This window comes from Ostrinia furnacalis, unplaced genomic scaffold, assembly GCF_004193835.3.
Source record: "Ostrinia furnacalis isolate ACB-3 unplaced genomic scaffold, ASM419383v2 OfSCF1319, whole genome shotgun sequence".
NCBI classification, from domain to species: Eukaryota; Metazoa; Arthropoda; class Insecta; order Lepidoptera; family Crambidae; genus Ostrinia; species Ostrinia furnacalis.
This window is the reverse complement of record NW_021131558.1, coordinates 17,055-35,092: the sequence shown is the minus strand read 5'-3', so window position 1 is coordinate 35,092 and position 18,038 is coordinate 17,055. Positions and strand designations below refer to the sequence as shown.

General features: G+C 36.5%; 1 protein-coding gene across 1 annotated transcript in view; it reads left to right on the top strand.

Moving 5' to 3' along the window:
• Positions 1-17,154, top strand: part of Dll (homeotic protein distal-less) — a 35,597-nt gene extending 18,443 nt beyond the window's left edge. The window contains exons 2-3 of the mRNA XM_028303922.1: positions 2,641-3,126; positions 16,958-17,154. Coding sequence (XP_028159723.1) covers positions 2,796-3,126; positions 16,958-17,154 — 528 coding nt within the window. The 5' untranslated portion in view covers positions 2,641-2,795. The remainder of the gene's footprint in view (positions 1-2,640; positions 3,127-16,957) is intronic.
• The last annotated feature ends 884 nt before the right edge of the window (positions 17,155-18,038 follow it).

The following is an 18,038-nucleotide window of genomic DNA, read 5'->3' as shown; positions in this document are numbered from 1 at the left end:
GACATTATTACAAAATTAAAATTGTATCAATATTTTGTGACTATAGTTACTACTTCAAACTGCTTCTTTCCAATAAAGAAATCTACATCGTAGTACTTCTCGACTAACCGTGCCCACCGAAGCATGGTACCCTTCTAATGAATACTTATTAGTATTTTATGGGGTACCAATATTTATGGGACCCCTATGGTTCCCAGCGTCGCAGATCAGTGGGTATACGTGCCATGCTTTGATAACTTGATGCAAATGGGTTAAGACCAGTTTGTTGGTGGATGTGAGATTTTATTGATTCTTTGGAAGCATGTAGAGATTTGTACTGTTGACAGCACATTATACTTAAATTTTTATTGCAAAATAGCCTTTATTGCATCGAGATAAGACGCCACTGTGTTAAGCTTGATGTGCTACAAGTTGAAACATAGTAGTACATATTTTGAAATTTAAAACAACACAACAAAAATGAACTAGTTTCAAATGTCAGGTCAAGCAACCGTCTTTAAGCTTTCTTAATGCATGGTACATGTCGTATTCTTTTGTCCTCTAAATATGCAAGTAAGTATGCTGTATTTTCTTTTAGTTGCATAGGTTTTAGTCTTATTTAGATAGCTCTACATTTTTACGTCATTTTGAACTTTGGGGTGTCCTGATATCCCAAAGGTTATGGCAAATAGGTAGGACTTCATAGGACTCAATTGGACCTTCATTCAGAATTCAGTTCAGTCCCTGACAAAGTCTCAGATACCCAGTTATCTGACATGTAAAGCTATCTAATAAGAGGCTTACTGATTGCTGTCAGATCTGAATAAAACCTGCAAAGCCAAAAGTTATCTATCAGATAAGTTTATCAGCAGCTTAATCTGCAGGTGGTCTAACAGGCCCTAAATATAGTACATCTGAATTCTGGTTCTAGTTAATTTGACATTTCACTTTTTACGATATAAATAATTCCTACCTATACAAGTAGCTTATCACATATTTTTCTATAAGATCCATGTCGGAGATTAGCAATCGACAACGTTCATCTTGTCGATAGGTATCAGTAGACACAAGTTTCTCATTTTCCCAAGATGGCGGACACATCTTAAGATTCAGATGAAAAACACGACTCCTCGACATCGGCCAATCATCATAACTATGTTACGGACAGGTACAAGCCCCGAGACGAGTATTTGCATAATAATATTCATGACATTAGGCATTTTGCATATTATTAACTCCAATACGAGTTTCTGAAGCCGAACTCTGTGAAGGATTTTTTTGTGACGATTATAGATATAGACATTATTTTGCATCGGCCCAAGGTGAGTTTTCGAACGGTGCATTGTTTGAACGTCGAACAGTTTTTTAAATTTTAAACACCACAATTCGAACACTTTTGAATTTTCAAATTTTAATCACCATTCGAAAATTAAAAAGCTCGGTAATACCAACGTAAGTTTTCTAATTACGCAATAGAGTCGTAATAGAGCTGTAAATTTTATTGGGCATATCGACGCGTTGTCCAACCGTGCGTTTCGAAAAAAAATAAAAATTTCTGTGGACTCACGAGGTCATATGAGGGCAAACGGTGTGGGTTTTCTTTAAAACAATTTAGCCGACATGGTCAATTGAGCCAATGACTGTCAGCCGATGTAGAGATATATAGGGTAGTTGACATTGCTGTGACGTTGCTTGTTACTCATTCCCACTGTTCTTTTATTAAACAGACTTTGAAATTGAAGCTTACTCACGACAGATTTGCTAATACTTTTAAAAGAGGGTTATTGACGATTTTCCATAGAATCGATACGTCACGAAAAAATGCATGGTGGAAATTCGTTTTTAGTACTTTCAATAAGTACCTATAGATACGAAGTTTTGTAAAGTGTGACGAATGACTTTGTGGCGAATCGACAGTAAGTAGTAACCCTTAAAAAGCATTGTTTGCTTTGGTAAAAGCATACTAATAGCGTTCTAAAATAGATTTTTAAAACCACACGGCAATTTATTGATGCGTTCGTATAGTTTTTAATTATCTTGATTTGACGTTTCGAATTATTATAGCATCATATAAGACCATAAATATTATAGTTGATCAATGATTGTGTGCGATCTAATGATGTAATAAATAAAGATAAAGCTTATAAATTGCAATCAGAAATGATGTTTATGGCGTATTATAAATTGGAACGGAAACAGGGCATGGTGTTTGTGACAATGCATCGACGAATGCAATTGAAATGTCAATGGTACGCTCGTAAGATTGGTAAAAATATTGACATTAATCCACGCTGCGTGCGTTGTCTTTTGTTTTTGTATTTGTTTTATTTGCACTTACCAATTGGTAATGAGCAAAAAAGGCTGAATATAATGTCAATTCAAATTTAAATACCATCTATACCAGTTCATCCCACAACTATTATACTAACATTGTATGCAACATAGTAAAAGCTTTATTTAGTTTGGGACTAAATTCGCGCAGTAGATTGTTTAGGATTTTTACCAGTTGTGTGTTTTTAGACTGCGGGCTTTGTGAAAACCTTGGGGGAGGCCTTTGTCCATCAGTGGATGTCTTTCGGCTGAAACGAACGAACGAACGTGTGTTTTTTGACAATTTCAATTCTAGCCACGCATTAACTCTTTAATATTTATTTGTTGCAGGCTGACCAAGCGGCGAGATCCCGGAGTCGACGCAAGCCCTCAAAATTACCCGTATTCAATCCCCCAGTACCAAACCCTCCACGCTGAGTTTCACAGATCCCTTCGGGCCTCCCCAGTCCTCAGACGGGGGGGGCCCATCGACCCCTCAGCCCGCCATGACCTCCCAGGACATAGACCACCAGCACCACCACTTAGGGGGTTCGCAAACCCCCCACGATATATCCAACTCGGCAAATTCCACCCCAACGAACGTGTCATCCAAATCCGCCTTTATAGAACTACAGCAGCACGGTTACGGTCCTTTCAAGGGGGGGTATCAGCATCCCCACCATTTTGGCAGTCCTGGGGGGCAGCAGAACCCACACGAGGCGTCGGGGTTCCCAAGCCCGCGGTCGTTAGGGTACCCCTTCCCTCCCATGCACCAGAATACCTACGGGTACCATTTAGGTTCCTACGCCCCGCAGTGTGCCAGTCCGCCTAAAGATGGTGAGTTCTTTTTCACTATTTCACAGTTTTTTAAGAACCTTTTTAAGAAAAATTTGAATTAGTTCAGTAACTATCGATAGAAGTCCTCTAATATTAAGATTTAAAGCTATGGAGAACATCTTCAACGTTTATAGTCAGGCAATATTCACGGGTCAGTTATACAGGTTTGGGAACTCTTAAAATGATTTCAGATAGTTTTAAGTAGGCATTATTAAAAACAACCTAAAAAATGTTATTACTGCCTTTAAATGCTTTAACTGCCAAAAAATTATACTGAGATAGACAGTTCTTTTTAGATTTCTTCAGGTCTCAACCTATGATTATAAGTTTGTCAGGAATTTTAACTGGAACTTGTGAAACTGGTCCTACGTGTTATGTAAATAACTGGCTAGATAGAGTTATTAAGAAAACACACGAAAAATAAAATAAAGTAATGTCAGAACCTCCTTTGTCCAAAATTACTGTTCTCGTTCCATTTTTAAAACGGAAAAATAACGTATTCCATTCCAATCGTACGTAATAATTTGTGTCCAATTTGCTTACGATGACACAACTTTTCTTTTTCTTTTTTCTAACACCAAATTACGGTGAAGGTGTTATGATCGTACGTTATTACGGATTATGGAACTATCTCATTATCGAGGCGTGAAACTAGTTACAAACTCTTTGCCCCATAAAAATGAACGCTATTTTTTCATATTTAATTTAGTCTGTGGTAGTTTGGCGGGACTTTTTTGGCGTTTACATCGTGCCGTATTTTGTGTTTAATGTATGAAAATATGTTAAAATGCTTATTAATTTTTAATATGTACTTGAAGGTTTGCTTTTTATGAGATATTTATTCAGAGATAAATGCCGTGTTTCTTATCGTTTAGGCAATAAGTACGGCCATCTTAAAATTCAGTTCACTCAAAAAACTTCTTGAAGCAAGAAAGTAAATTCATTTTCTGCTGGCCAGTGTATTCGTACAAAAACTAACTAGAACGCTAGATTAGCAACTGAGCTGTAGCATTTCATAAAATTAGTCAAGCAAAAAATCTTTCCGGTCGTGATTATGTAAGGAATTGCCCAATATTTGCTTTGATTTTACTGTTACAACGTTTTGTGTCGACGAGGTGCTAATTATTTTCTTTATTACTACATCAGTTTGTTACTTATTAATAAAAAATAGATACAATAATTTAATTGTAGAGTTATAAGTAGAGTGCAATCGCTTCTGAACAAATTACATAGAAAATTTACTGGCACTTACTTCCTTTATAATGCAAAAGAAACACCAAGTAAACAAAGGAACTAAGACTAAATATCTGACAGTAATGTATTCACTCGTACGGTGTAAATGCACCTATAATGAACGTCAAAACAACGTCGCGACTATCGTTCGGCGTTTAAATATTTTATCGTTGTCTTTTCGTACAGTTCACAGTACTCAAGCTAAATACTGGGGCATCTTGTGTGGTTGTGATAAGGGCGATTTTGCAATAAAAATGTTTAGTGTTGTGGTCTGTACAATCTAGCCAGCCAGTGAATTTTTTAACGCGCCAACCACCGCTTGTGGCATTAAACTTTCATGGCGCTTCGAACGTTCGAAATTTGAATTCGGAAAATTCAATGGAAATGTTGAAGTTGAATGTGACAGTTTGAATTTGGAATGAATGCTTTGTTGTTTTCTGGGTTTTGCCAACAGTTAATTAAAGTGATGTTTAACGCCATAAGCCATATTTCTAGCTAGTCTAAGGCTGGGTTGCACCATCTTACTTTAACTTTGACAAACGTCAAAAATCTCTCAAACTCCATACAAAAAGCACCGGTTAACGTTAAAGTTATGGTCAAAGTTAGGTGGTGCAACTCAGCCTAATAGTCAAATTTTGTTAATGATGGTTAAATTTTAACAAAATTTAAACTATTTAAGTAACTATAAAGTCAAGTTAAACAATGTTTGAAAACGACTTTTGCTCAAATTTGACAATAATAATTGGTAGAGTTATGACGGATCAGAAACTGGGCCTAAGACTAGCATTATTTTGTGTCAATAATACTTAAAGTCTAAGCTGCTTTAAAATTTGACGGTGACATAATCAGGTTCCTGTAAGTATTACATAATAGCTCATGTACTTAGGTACCTACTTATCTGATTGGTTATGTCACCAAAGCTAGACTTCCTTAGTCCAAGAATCAAGATCTTAGACTATTATGATAATATTCAGTCATAAAATCGATCAAAAACGTTGATATTTATTATTGAGCAATCCGCCAAAATCTACCAATTTACTAGAAACAACCAAATTTCTGCACGCGAATTGAAAAAAACTAAACTTTTTTGCGCGCCAAAAACATCGTGCAAAGGAAACTGAACGCTAAATTTACGGCTTCCGACATCGGTTTTCCTCGACCAACGGTAAACTACAAGGTTGAGTTTCCAATGAGATTTTCCAAATGTCTTGATTTCTCGACTTTCCCGCCGGACGGAGGTCAACTCGTTATCAACCTTAAATGATAAGCGTTACAGTTCAATATTGTGATTGTTCTGTTTCCCGCCGTGAGGTCAGCCGATTAACACGCTTAGGGGATTAGTGTTAGGGTACAATTTTCGGGCTAGTATTATTTTCAGGCATTCTTTTGAAGTGTGATTCAAAAGATGCGTTTTTTGTATGCCTTTGCGTAATAATAATTAAAAAACAAAACGTCAGAATTTTAATTAATGAAATAATTGAGTCACAAACACATTTCAAAAGGTTTTATTATACAGTTCACAGCGTAATAAAATAGACTGAATGATTTAGAAAAAGACTAAGTCATGTTGCGATGACTATTTGAAATACTAAACGAATTGTCTCATTTCAAACTGACCCCACTTCATCATACGTACTCGTTATACAATTAGTTTTATTATTTACAAACGTTTGGTCAAAACCCTCGTTGGTCTACCATGATTTATCACTTAAACTACGTAACTGCCTGCGCGAAAAGCAACCTTAATGTAACGGCATAGCATCGGATTACGTCCAGCTTTAAATGATCGGCGAAATGCAGTAGTTGATAGGATGAGAGAGGTCAATTTAATTTGGGTAATATACATAGTATAATTGACCGGTTTAAGTTGATACTTACTTTGTTGTAGTTTGTAAAAAAGAAAGGGGTCAATTAAAACTGGTCGGGTCAGATGAAAATTTATAGACTTTGGCGCCAACGTTTGATCCAATTCAAAGATGTATAATTCTTAGTTTAAATTAATTATTACGTTAAATTAATTGTTTGAATTAGTAACGTACTGTGTAACTCAATTTAAAGTTGATGATTTTTTAATGTATTTGTGTGGTTGTAGACCATAACGTTTAATAGTTTGTGCAGCATTTCTTATAACTTATTTTTATTGCTTACCTACTATTTATCTTTATTATCAGTTTATTCACATACAGAGTGAAAAAAAAATCATTTCAATGGCCTAAAAGGTTTTTTCATTGAACTAAAAACTTATGAGCTTCAGTCAGTATTTAAATTTAAAATCAATAAAATTATAGGAATTTCTCCCTTATTTCGGTAGAGTGCTAGCGACTGATACAATGTTCACAACAGTATAAAAAATATTTTAAATAAATCTTATGCTATAAGGAAATAAAAAGTAACGAATTACAGTAACCATCCCAAATAAATATTTTGAGATACAACTCTATCGCCCGTATTCACAAACGATGCTTGCTTAAGTGAAACAGCAAATCGAACGCACAGCATTAAATAGAGCTCTGTGATGGGTTCGTGTGTCACCCTGTGCGTCCACGCGCACCGTGAGACCTCATAGTAATGTTTGTGAATACGGGCGTATATCATAATACCAACTATGAACCGACCTTTACACCTAAGGTCACACAAATCTCACATATTTGACCCTAAAGCCTTAACATTAAGGTTAAAATTCGAACGCCCAGCGAATTTCTCACCTTGGTAGGGCTAGCACGCGAGCCGTTTTTATATAGTGACCTACAAACTGTTGTGTGTCTGTTTGTGATTAAAACAACCCGTCAATTAATCTGACGACTTAATTTCATCATTTTTAACACGCTTGAATGGCGACGATTTTAAAACATCCACTTTTCTTTGCCTGTGATTGTGAAAAAACTGCTTCTTGTACAAAATTGTTAATATCTCAAAAAGTATTGAAGCTATTGTAAAATAATAAACTGTGTGTTCTTTTCTGATGTATAAGCTATAATATCATGTATAATTTATTGATATAGCTTTTGTAGTTTGCTTGTAAATAAGTGACAAACATACACATTTTATTAAAACAAATCGTTCTATAAACTAATCATACGACAATTTATGGCGAATAATGTCATAATTGAACAACTATAATAATAGTTGCTATTAAGTGATTTTTATCATTGTGTTGTGTAAACATATTATTTTATGAGTAGTTTAACCAATTTGTAATATACATAAAAAGTGGTTTCGCTAATAGTTAATTATATTTACTTTAGGGCATAAACAATATGAGTGTTTATTTACTTACTAGCTTTTCGCCCGCGGCTTCGCCCGCGTGAAATTTTGTCTGTCAAAGAAAAACTTTATCGCGCGCGTCCCTGTTTCAAAAACCGGGACTCAAACTATCTCTATGCCTAATTTCATCAAAATCGGTTCAGTAGTTTAGGCGTGAAAGCAAGACAGACAGACACACAGACACATATTATTATGCGAACATCAGCCAGCGTGGGGAGTGTAGACCAAATCCTCCATTTGCCTCTGGTAAATCAGAGAGGGTCGTACTCCTGCAGTGGATACTGAATAAATTCCCTCTATTATCACTGCTATATTAAACATAATTACCTTCAAAAAATACTGTATGACGATGATGAAAATCTCAGTAAAAAATAAAGAACTAAAAAAAATATTTTTTTACCAAAAAATCTTATCTGTTAAAAAATAATATTTTTTTATTAAAAAATCATTCTCATTATTAAAGAAATATGAGTCAGAGTATCTTCCAACGCGCACTGGGCGTGGACGGCCAAGGGTTAGACGTTTACCTCACAAAGTTTTACCTTTTTTTACCCTTTTCCTTTTACAAGGCTTACGGTAACGTCGGGTTTTGTACGCGTTTCGTTTATTGAATTAAAGCCGAGGGAATGCTTTCTAAAACTGGAGAAAAAATTGCACTAAAAGGATTTTTAATAAGTCTTATACCTTATACCGAAAATAAAAATTAACGCATAGTATACTTCTCTAAACTTACATTATTATTTCAAATGAAGAAGCACCATAAGAAACTCTGTCACTTTAAGTTAATAATCTAGTTAGTAATCTCTCCCTAAGTACCTACTTAAAAACTTCGAGAAACAATTTTGTAGCGAAAATAATAAAAACAAGGCAGTAAAATTTAGTAATTTGTATTGTACCGACCAACATACATTCTCACACAGCTTCAATTTCTTTCACGCCTTTTCCCTCAAAAAACCATTGCCAAAGTCAAAACTGTCATTTACTTTATCAAATGACTATCAAGTCGAAATTTGTTCTCTAATAAAAACGAGTACTTAAGCTTTCATTTATGGTGAGAGTCGAAAGTTTTTAATCAAACCCAAAAATATTTTTTTTTTACTTTCCAAACGTAGTTTTTCACGACACCGTCACGCGTGACGTCACCCGGGGCGAACGACGCTAATAATAGACTAGCTAGACTTTTAATTATAAGTTTCGGCCATTTTTAACGTTTTCCATGAAAACAGGGACCCTCGGGCGGACCACGTGTGGGGTACAGTCGCGGTGGACAGGTTAACTTTGTTTATGAAGGAATAAACTAAAGTGGTATTAGTTTTATAGCCGCTTTCTAAAGAAAAAAAACCTTTAATTTTTTTTTATGTAAGTACCTACTTATTTTCTTTCTACTTCCTTTCATAAATGTTAAAGTTTGTGTATTGTGTGGGTGGCTGGATATTTGTTACTCTTTCAGACTTGAAACACTCAACTATTTTAAATGAAATTTTGTAAATCTAGTTAAAGACTCAGAAAACCTATGTCAGTTGTAATTCAGATTTTCGATAAGGTAATCCTACAGCGCGAGAAAATCTTTCTAAAATACACGCGAACGAAGTTACCGGAAAATGCTAGTTCCAGATATCAAAAGGTCTTGGTTGACTTGACGAGAAAATACAACTAGTTTCTATTTTAAATTAAAACTGCATCTTTATTGTGATATAATCTAAAACTCCGATATACAGAGTATTATTTGACAAATTACAATTCTTTAAACCACTAAAGTCGCGTGTGGTCTGTCAACTTAACGTCAAATCTAATTTTAGTTTTGACAGCTGTCAAAGTTTTATTCCGCACGGTAGCGACATCTGTCCAAACAAAATGTTATCTTTCATCGATAAACTCGTTATTCTCGCAATTTTACACGTGTCTATTGGTAATTAAAAATGTAAGCTGTCATTTGTAACGGGCAGGTGTTTTGCAAAATGGCGGACCATTTTGATTTGAGAAGAAAAATAATAAGTCAAGAGGGAGTTTTAATGCCATTTGTAGGGGGTTCATTCCGACCGAAGATAATTTTTTTTGGTGCATTACAAAAAGAAAATTATTTTTAACTTTCCTATTGCATGATTATTAATGCTTAGGTAATAATAACTATTACTTAACAATGATCGCGTGAATTTCTAATTTGACTTATACTTACTAAAGATAATATTTATTAATTAGGTATCAATTTATTATTGAAATATTCCTTAGGGACTCTGATTAATCCCTGTTGTAAAGTTTTAATTTTGGGAATATTAGGGAACACTACACAAACTACATAAAACGAATTACAAAACACAGATCTCAAAATTGTTATCCATCTAAATCTTCATTATTTTTGGGTCACTTTTTAATTTATTAAATTCTATTACGAAAAAAGGTTTTTTCGCATCACCTCCAGATCCCTAACAAGCTTTAACCCACCTGTCTCTATACTCAGAAGTTAATAAGCTGGACAAATAACAGCAGAAATATTCACTAATTAGCCTATGTGTGGTTCATAACGGCTTTCTGTCGAAACGAGACTTTTTATACTCTGTTATAAAGACGTCAAAATGTCTTTGACACACCGCGGTTATTGGGAAATTGTTTTTTGCGCAAGACCGTACTGTTCACCTGTTTAATCTTTGCCAAATGAAGGCATGACTAGGTATGTCTAGTTCACATAGCAGCTGTTTATAATCTTTGCCAAATTAAGGCTAAGTTGATTATGTCTAGCTCACACATAGCTCATAGAACTGGTGGCTGTAGGGACAGAACAGCTTCCTAGGTCGACGGTCCACCATGTAAGTGGAAATCTCACGTTGCGTTTTCCGGTATATTTCTTGCAACTCACGAAGGCGAGGAAGCTTTAATTGTGTGTGTACGTGTAAATGCACATAACGATAGTGTAATGTCTGTCAAAACTTTTGAAAAACGAACAGTAGCGAGCCACCACACATGTAGAGCTCACTCGCCTTCGTGAATTGCAACAACATACGTGGCGTTCACTCCTGATTGCTACCCCATCGGCCGTCAGTTTTGCGTACTATGTCCCTATTGTCACTTCAGCTTGCTAATCCGTCGGGCTATGTCAGCGACTTACCTACAACCTGTTTTATTTGTTGTAAAATATTAATTTAAAAGCACTTCTATCCCCGACTGTCCTGGAGTAAGATCTGGCCAGATTAGCCAAAAGGATTCAACCACACCCCCTCACTCTACGAGTCATTTTTTACTCTATGCCCGCGCTTGGTGGTTTATTTGGAGCCAGGATGTTGGTTCGATTCCTGTTACAGATTCGACATCAGAAGATAACTCTTTCCTGGAAAAATGAGAGTTTAATGTTTTTGTCATACGGCAGGTCTTATTTAGTTAATAGGTGCAGTTTTAATGCAACAAAATTGTATTAATTATGTAACCTTTGTATCAGAGTACAAAGTGTTTAGTTTAATGCATAATAATAGGGTAGTTGATAAAACCAATCAATTGACATATTTTTATGAGCTGTCAAAAGGGGTCCTCCATAGGTCATGTACATTGATAGAAATCAATGACGTCACAATCACATTTTATAGGTAATTGCAAACTACATCTTAAAGAGTTTCAGAAATTATTCTGTGTGTTGAAACTACTAATAAGGGCTCGCTCCCTTAACAATCCAGTTTTGCAGGATCCTGCATTGCTGGATACTGTATTACTGACTGTTGTGTGAACAAACTTCTGTTGTGAGTTTCAAATTAGAGTTACAAACCGAACGGATCGGTTTTTTGCGGGACCCTACAAACGGTTCGTGTGAACTTTAATTTTAAAACGCGTATACTAATAAGCGGGATCCTGCAAAAAACGGGACGTCTTCGTGGGAACAAGTTCTAAATGGTGTCAACTTAACTAATTAACTATTTAAGTTTTAAAATCTCTAAAATTAATGTAAACTTAATAAGGTTTAAGAGAGAAAGCAATTAAACCCCATAATTTCATTCCCATGCGACTTTTGTGGGCTGTCGACATGATGATCATTTTTTTATTAAAATCAAACGGCTTTTATGCTTTAGTTCTTTAGGGGCGGTATAGTCCAACGTTTTGTACGCCCGTTATTCGAAAATATTACTATGACGACGTCTCAGGGCGTGCACGCACAGGGTCCCAAAAACCTATTCACAATACTTGAGTGGCGGAGTGACATATACGAACCAAACACAGAGCTCTATTCAACGCTGTGCATTCGACTTCGCATAGCGTTGCTGCTTCACTTAAGCAAGCATCGTTTGTGAATACGGGTGATAATGTCCGTGATAATAATGGAGAGAAAAAATGTTTTTTTTTTTAAATCTAAAACGAAGAAGCTCTGGGCTTGCATCTCACTTGATGGAAAGTATTGACCAGGCTGAAGGTGGAAGCGAGCTTCACCCGGAATCCTCAACCACGGAGGAACTGGCTTTCTTACTTCTAACTGCCGGAACACAACAATGTTGTTAATATTGTTGTTATGGCCACATACTTAGCTAAGATGGTGGTGGCTAGCCAGGAGGACTTAGAAGAAGCCCTACCACCAACAAAACCGACCTTACCTTCACTGGTTGAGTTTTATTGGCGCTCAAGCTGTAGATCCTGGCTACACAGGAATTGCAGCGGTGGGAACAAGAGGTGGGAATAGTCCCGTTTTTAAGTGTACAGTATTGCCAGTCCTCCATTTGCCTCTGGTAAATTAGAGAGGGTCGTGCTTCTGCAGTGGAGACTAAATGACCTGATGATGAAGTACCGAAACTTCTTGCCCCGTACAACCAAACTGCGGAATGGACTGTCGTCTGCGGTGTTTCCGGACGGATACGACCTGCAAGCTTTCAAGAGGAGAGCGTATCTTTACCTTAAAGGCCGGCAACGCACCTGTAACGCCCCTGGGTCTGCGGGTGTCTATGGGCGACGGTAATCACTTACCATCAGGTGATCCGTCTGCTCGTTTGCCTCCTATCACATAAAAAAAAAAAAAAAACCTATCATAATTATTATTGTTCTGTTTTTTGTCATCTGCCATTGTAACCGTATGGTATCTTATCATCTATTTCGACACAAAACGGTTTTGCTCCTGCATTGGAGACTATAGTAACCTCTTAAATCTTTATGCTCATAGAGACTTGTCAACTCGGAAAGGGATCAACACCGTATCGCCTTTCGCGAGCTGTCATCGTCTTTCGCGAGCTGTCATCGTATTTCGCGAGCTGTCATCGTCTTTCGCGAGCTGTCATCGTCTTTCGCGAGCTGTCATCGTCTTTCGCGCTGTCAATCGCGAGGTGAGGCGTTTATATTACGGTGCAGATAACGGGACTATTCCCACCTCTCGTTCCCACCGCTGCAACTCCTGTGTGGCCAGGATCTACAGCTTGACCGCCATAAAAACCCAACCAATGAAGGTCAAGTTTGTCCCGCGGGAAAGATTGTCATTGGACCTGCAACGAAATTAATCAGAAGAATATAGAAGGAGTTCGAAATTAGGGTTCGACTTCCCTCCGTGGCAAAGCGGATGACAGGTGACAAACAAAGGTTAAGTGTGCGTTGCAGTATGGAGTTTCATACAAAGAACACTGACCGCCTCGAGTTGATACTGCTCCGATCCCTTTCCGGGTTGATTTTTCGACGTCCTTTAGTCGTGTGTCGTCCAAAAATTAATAAATATTCCTTCCCAACGTTCAAGTAGTCGCTAGTCTGCACTGCCCCAGGGTAAGGCCATCGGTGAAGGTGAAAAACGTTATTGTTTTTTGGTTGGCAACGAGCTGGGTTTTCGGTAGGCGGCGCAGGGGCGGGCTCGGATGGATGGAGGCTCTACTTTGTAAAAAACATCGAAGTTAAACACTAAAATGTGTTTTTAGAAAGAGAAATTTAAAGTAAAATGAAAAAAAAAATTAAGAAACTGTGAAAAGAATACATTTTTTTTCCTCTTCCATAAAGGAAAATGTGCCGTAAGATATGTACCATCCTAGACTGCATCTCAAATCTCACTTAACATCAGGCACAATTTCGGTCAATTACCTGCCTTGTTCTGCTTAAAAAAAATCAGTAACAACTGTTACATCCATCCATAAAGTGGACTGAGCTCATAAAGGTAGCAGGAAGGCGCTGGATGCAGGCCGCTACCAACCGTGCGATGTGGAAGTCATTGGGGGAGGCCTATGTTCAGCAGTGGACGTCCTGTGGCTGAAATGATGATGATGATTATGAGGACCTTGTCAATGCACTTTTATACGTCCCAATTAACTTTTGCCTGTCACCATAATAAAAAAATACAAAGAAGTATAAAAACAATTCAAAGAAACAATAAAAATAATTTATTTGAATTATTACTCTGTTCTGTTGAAACAATCTACTGTTTTGCAATAATTATAATAAATATTACTTATTATTACAACGCTGACAACTTACGTTATGAAATTAAGTAGAAGTAATTGATATTGTTCAATAAAATTGTTATAATATTGAATATTTTTACAGCACTATTAACCAATTTGTAGTAGAATAAAATGAATATATTTGCGTACTTCGGATGACATTGTGCCGTGTCAGTCACATAAGGCATATCCTGAAGTGTGACACAAATGACCTGTTGTGACACCCTCAATGACAAGTAGAAGGCATCCCATACGATAAAAGACGAAAAATTATTAATTTTTAAATTAGAAACATTATTTACGAGTACCTACAACTACATAGATTCTTTAGACTTTTTGGACAGATATCAAAGCCTAATTCTCTCTCTCTCTCTCTCTTAAATTTATGCATCTTCATTCGTTTGTCATAACCAAAAATGTCCACTTTCAAGGATTTATCCAACGATCAGACCTAATGGTTTTATTTTCTGAGATAGACACCTTTCAAGACAACTTAGGAAAACTAAAACATCGATATACCAACTATGATATACCTCACATCACTACCCACTGTGGCACATCACTATCGTGGGTGTGTCTACCTCGAGGCCCTGGGCATTGTTTTGTGTGTCTGTCTGACGGGACGCCGACATCGCGTTAGCTTTTATATATATAAAATGTACGTCTCTACATTTGCATGGGAAGGTTTGACGAGACGTGGTTTTGGATGTGGAAACTACGTTTGGTAAAGTTAAACGCTAGATAGAGTTACAGACAGCTATCAAACAGCTATACATTAATGATATATTATCTTTCAAATAAAATATCAAATCTAACCAATAAATAAATAAAAGCTGATTTTCGGAGACTTTCTGGCTATCAGCCATTTGTTCGAGAAAATGTGACTCAAAAGGAATCGAAAACTAATAAAACTAGACCGAAGAGAATGTAAATCAACCAAGAATGCAAAAAATGTAGAGAAATCGAGTTTTTCAATCGCTTGCCCAATGGACAGACGATAAATGTTCCTAGCTGTTGCTGAAATAACCTATTTTATTAACTCTACCAACCAAGTGAAGCAGCAAATCGAACGCACAGCGTTGAATAGAGCTCTGTGATTGGTTCATGTGTGACCCTGTGCGTCCACGCGCACTGTGAGACCTCATAGTAATGTTTGTGAATACGTTTGTTGGATTCTGTTTGAGATCAAACAATTTAAAAGTAATTAGCAATCCTATGTAAAGTCAAAAAAGTTTCATGGAAAAAAACAGGTCGCCAAAATAAAAATAAAACGCTTCCTCAAATTAATCAAAGAGTTTCTAATCCTAATGAATGTTACGAACACATAAACAAAAAGTTTCACACCGTTTTTAATTGCCGGTTCGCCTAACCAAAACAAATACGCTCATTATTTCCTTACATAACTGCATTTTGATAAATGACGCTTACGTTTAGGTTTTGCATATCTAGATTTGTGGCGGAAAGGATGCATAGCATGCATTTGCATTTGGTAGTCTGTGGAATTAAGAAATAAAGTGTCAGAAGTGACAAATCGAAATGGCGGGAAAAAAGCGCGCCATTTTTGTACATAAAAATAAAAGTCCAAATTCGTTCTTTATTAAATTTGAATTTGTATACTAAATACAATGACCAATACTATAACTTAAATTAAAATCATTCGTGACATCTGTAAATGTTCTGTAAAAGTTTATATCTTCGTTATTTTGAGTAATTCTGTTTACCCAACATCAGATAATTGGTGATGTCCATTTAAAAAAGACAAGAAGACATCATTCTGTCACGACATGATCACCGCCGATCTTAACAAAAGGGTGATCGGAAAAAAGTTGTATCTGGCCATTTATAAAAAAAAGCACCGAGATAAAATTTCCAAGATTTCAGAACGCCATAAAAACAAACAAGACACGCGTTCGAAATTCAAAAACGTGCACGTTCGGATACCTCACCTCGCCGCCAAAAGCGGGTGTCGGCTCCGATCCGAAGTTGCGATATAAGACCCCTAATTACAAGTTACCACTGACTATTATCAAGTAGCAAGTCGCTTTCATATATTTTACAAAATGGATGGAGAGCCTTCACAAGCATCGTATGGCTTGAATATTTATATTGTGGATTTATTACTTACGTTTTGTGTTTGTTGATTTATCGCGGGGTGTGGTTTCCGAACGTGGTCGACTTTAAATTTTCGGGTTGGTACTGCTGTGGAACTTTTTGAATTTAAATTCGGAATTCGGTCATAGACAAGAATGTTTGCGATAGGAGTTTGACTTATCAACCGACTTCAAAAAAGGAGGAGGTTCTCAATTCGACCCGTATGTTTTTTTCAAGGTTGCATATAATTGGAATCACGATCCGTCGTGACTTCTTGCAACGAATTTATTACGTACCAGCAGATTATATCGCAACAAATGTGACATAAAGCATCAAATCTAACACTATAGCAAATCCTACCTAAGCTTTTGTGCGAAAATAGTGATGTGTGTTGAGTTCATTTTCAAATCCTTTATTCGTCAATAACTTATAACGGAAACGCCTCTGTTTAAACTATCAATACTTTGGACACTTGTATTTTGTAAACATTGTGGGTAACTTAAATAATAGTCAAGTTTTCAGGTAGAGATCTAATCTAATCATGATTAAACAACTTTTTACTATGAGATCAACATTAAAGTGACCGAAAAAGATTTACTATTTCAAAGATTCACAACAGTATTTCACTAGACCTATTTCTCTACCAGGCCAACTTTCACAATGAGATCAATAGTAGGTAGTGTGCCCAAAAAAAATAACTATTGCACTTTTGTATCGAAAACAGCATTTCACTAGACCTATTCCTCACCTAGGCTTATAATTATATCTTAAAGAAACGTATGACACAAGTTACAAACTCGTCAAACCTTCAAAACTTTTTATCACTCCCTCAAACCTTCACCTAACCTTCTGCCCTCTTCCAGAAAAATGCGGGCTCTCCGACGACCCCGGGCTCCGAGTGAACGGCAAGGGCAAGAAGATGCGGAAGCCCCGCACGATATACTCCAGCCTCCAGCTTCAACAGCTCAACAGGCGGTTCCAGAGGACACAGTACCTCGCCCTCCCAGAGAGGGCCGAGTTAGCGGCTAGCTTGGGGCTGACGCAGACTCAGGTAAGTTGAACTTTCATTATGATAATAGAGCAAAAAAAACTTGTAGAAAACTCGAAAAATATCTAAGAAATTAAGGCACGGTTTCTGAATTGAGGGTTTTAGCTCATGCGTGCTCATATACTCTACTTAAGTGTGATCTTTTCTTAATAAAAGAGCTAAAAACTTGTAACAACCTCAATAAAATATCTAAGAAATTAAGGCACGGTTTCTGAATTGAGGTTTTTTAGCTTCAGCTTTTCTTAAGTCTGTACTTTTTACAGATAATTTCTCTTTAATCATTCTATCTATTAACAAAACCGCATCAAAATCAGAAAAGTAGTTTTAAAGATCTAAGCATACATAGGGACAGACATTTAGTAGAGACTTTGTTTTATACTATGAAATGAAGAATTCTCAAGCAAAAATCTCATTAAGAAATCGAACTAGGTATGTAATTGGTTGAATTTTAATTCTATTATCTATTTTTGAGTGTAGATTTCTATCTAAGTGTCGCTTCATACAGGAGTACCTAGGTGGCGTTATTACGGATGTTTTTGTCTTAGTACAAAACTTTAAACGATACTCAACAATTAATTAGACAAGATTATGCTAAATGTGTCTTCCTCAAGGTTACAATGCATCAGACATTCCCCCAAGCTGCTAACCCCCACCCCACCTTACCGTTGCGTTTGCTTTACCCGCAAAAAAAGGAATTCGCCTTATCACTCATACGATACGTAGCATACCTCAACCGCAAAAATAATTGAAATATTTCATCATTATTCACGTCCGCCATTACGAAAACGACATTTCCCCCTCACTAAAAATCGATTCATCAAAACCATAGACTAAAATTTCAAGAAGCAGTAGTGACAACGGAAAAAAATAACTTTTTAATTATACGTTTGATAATC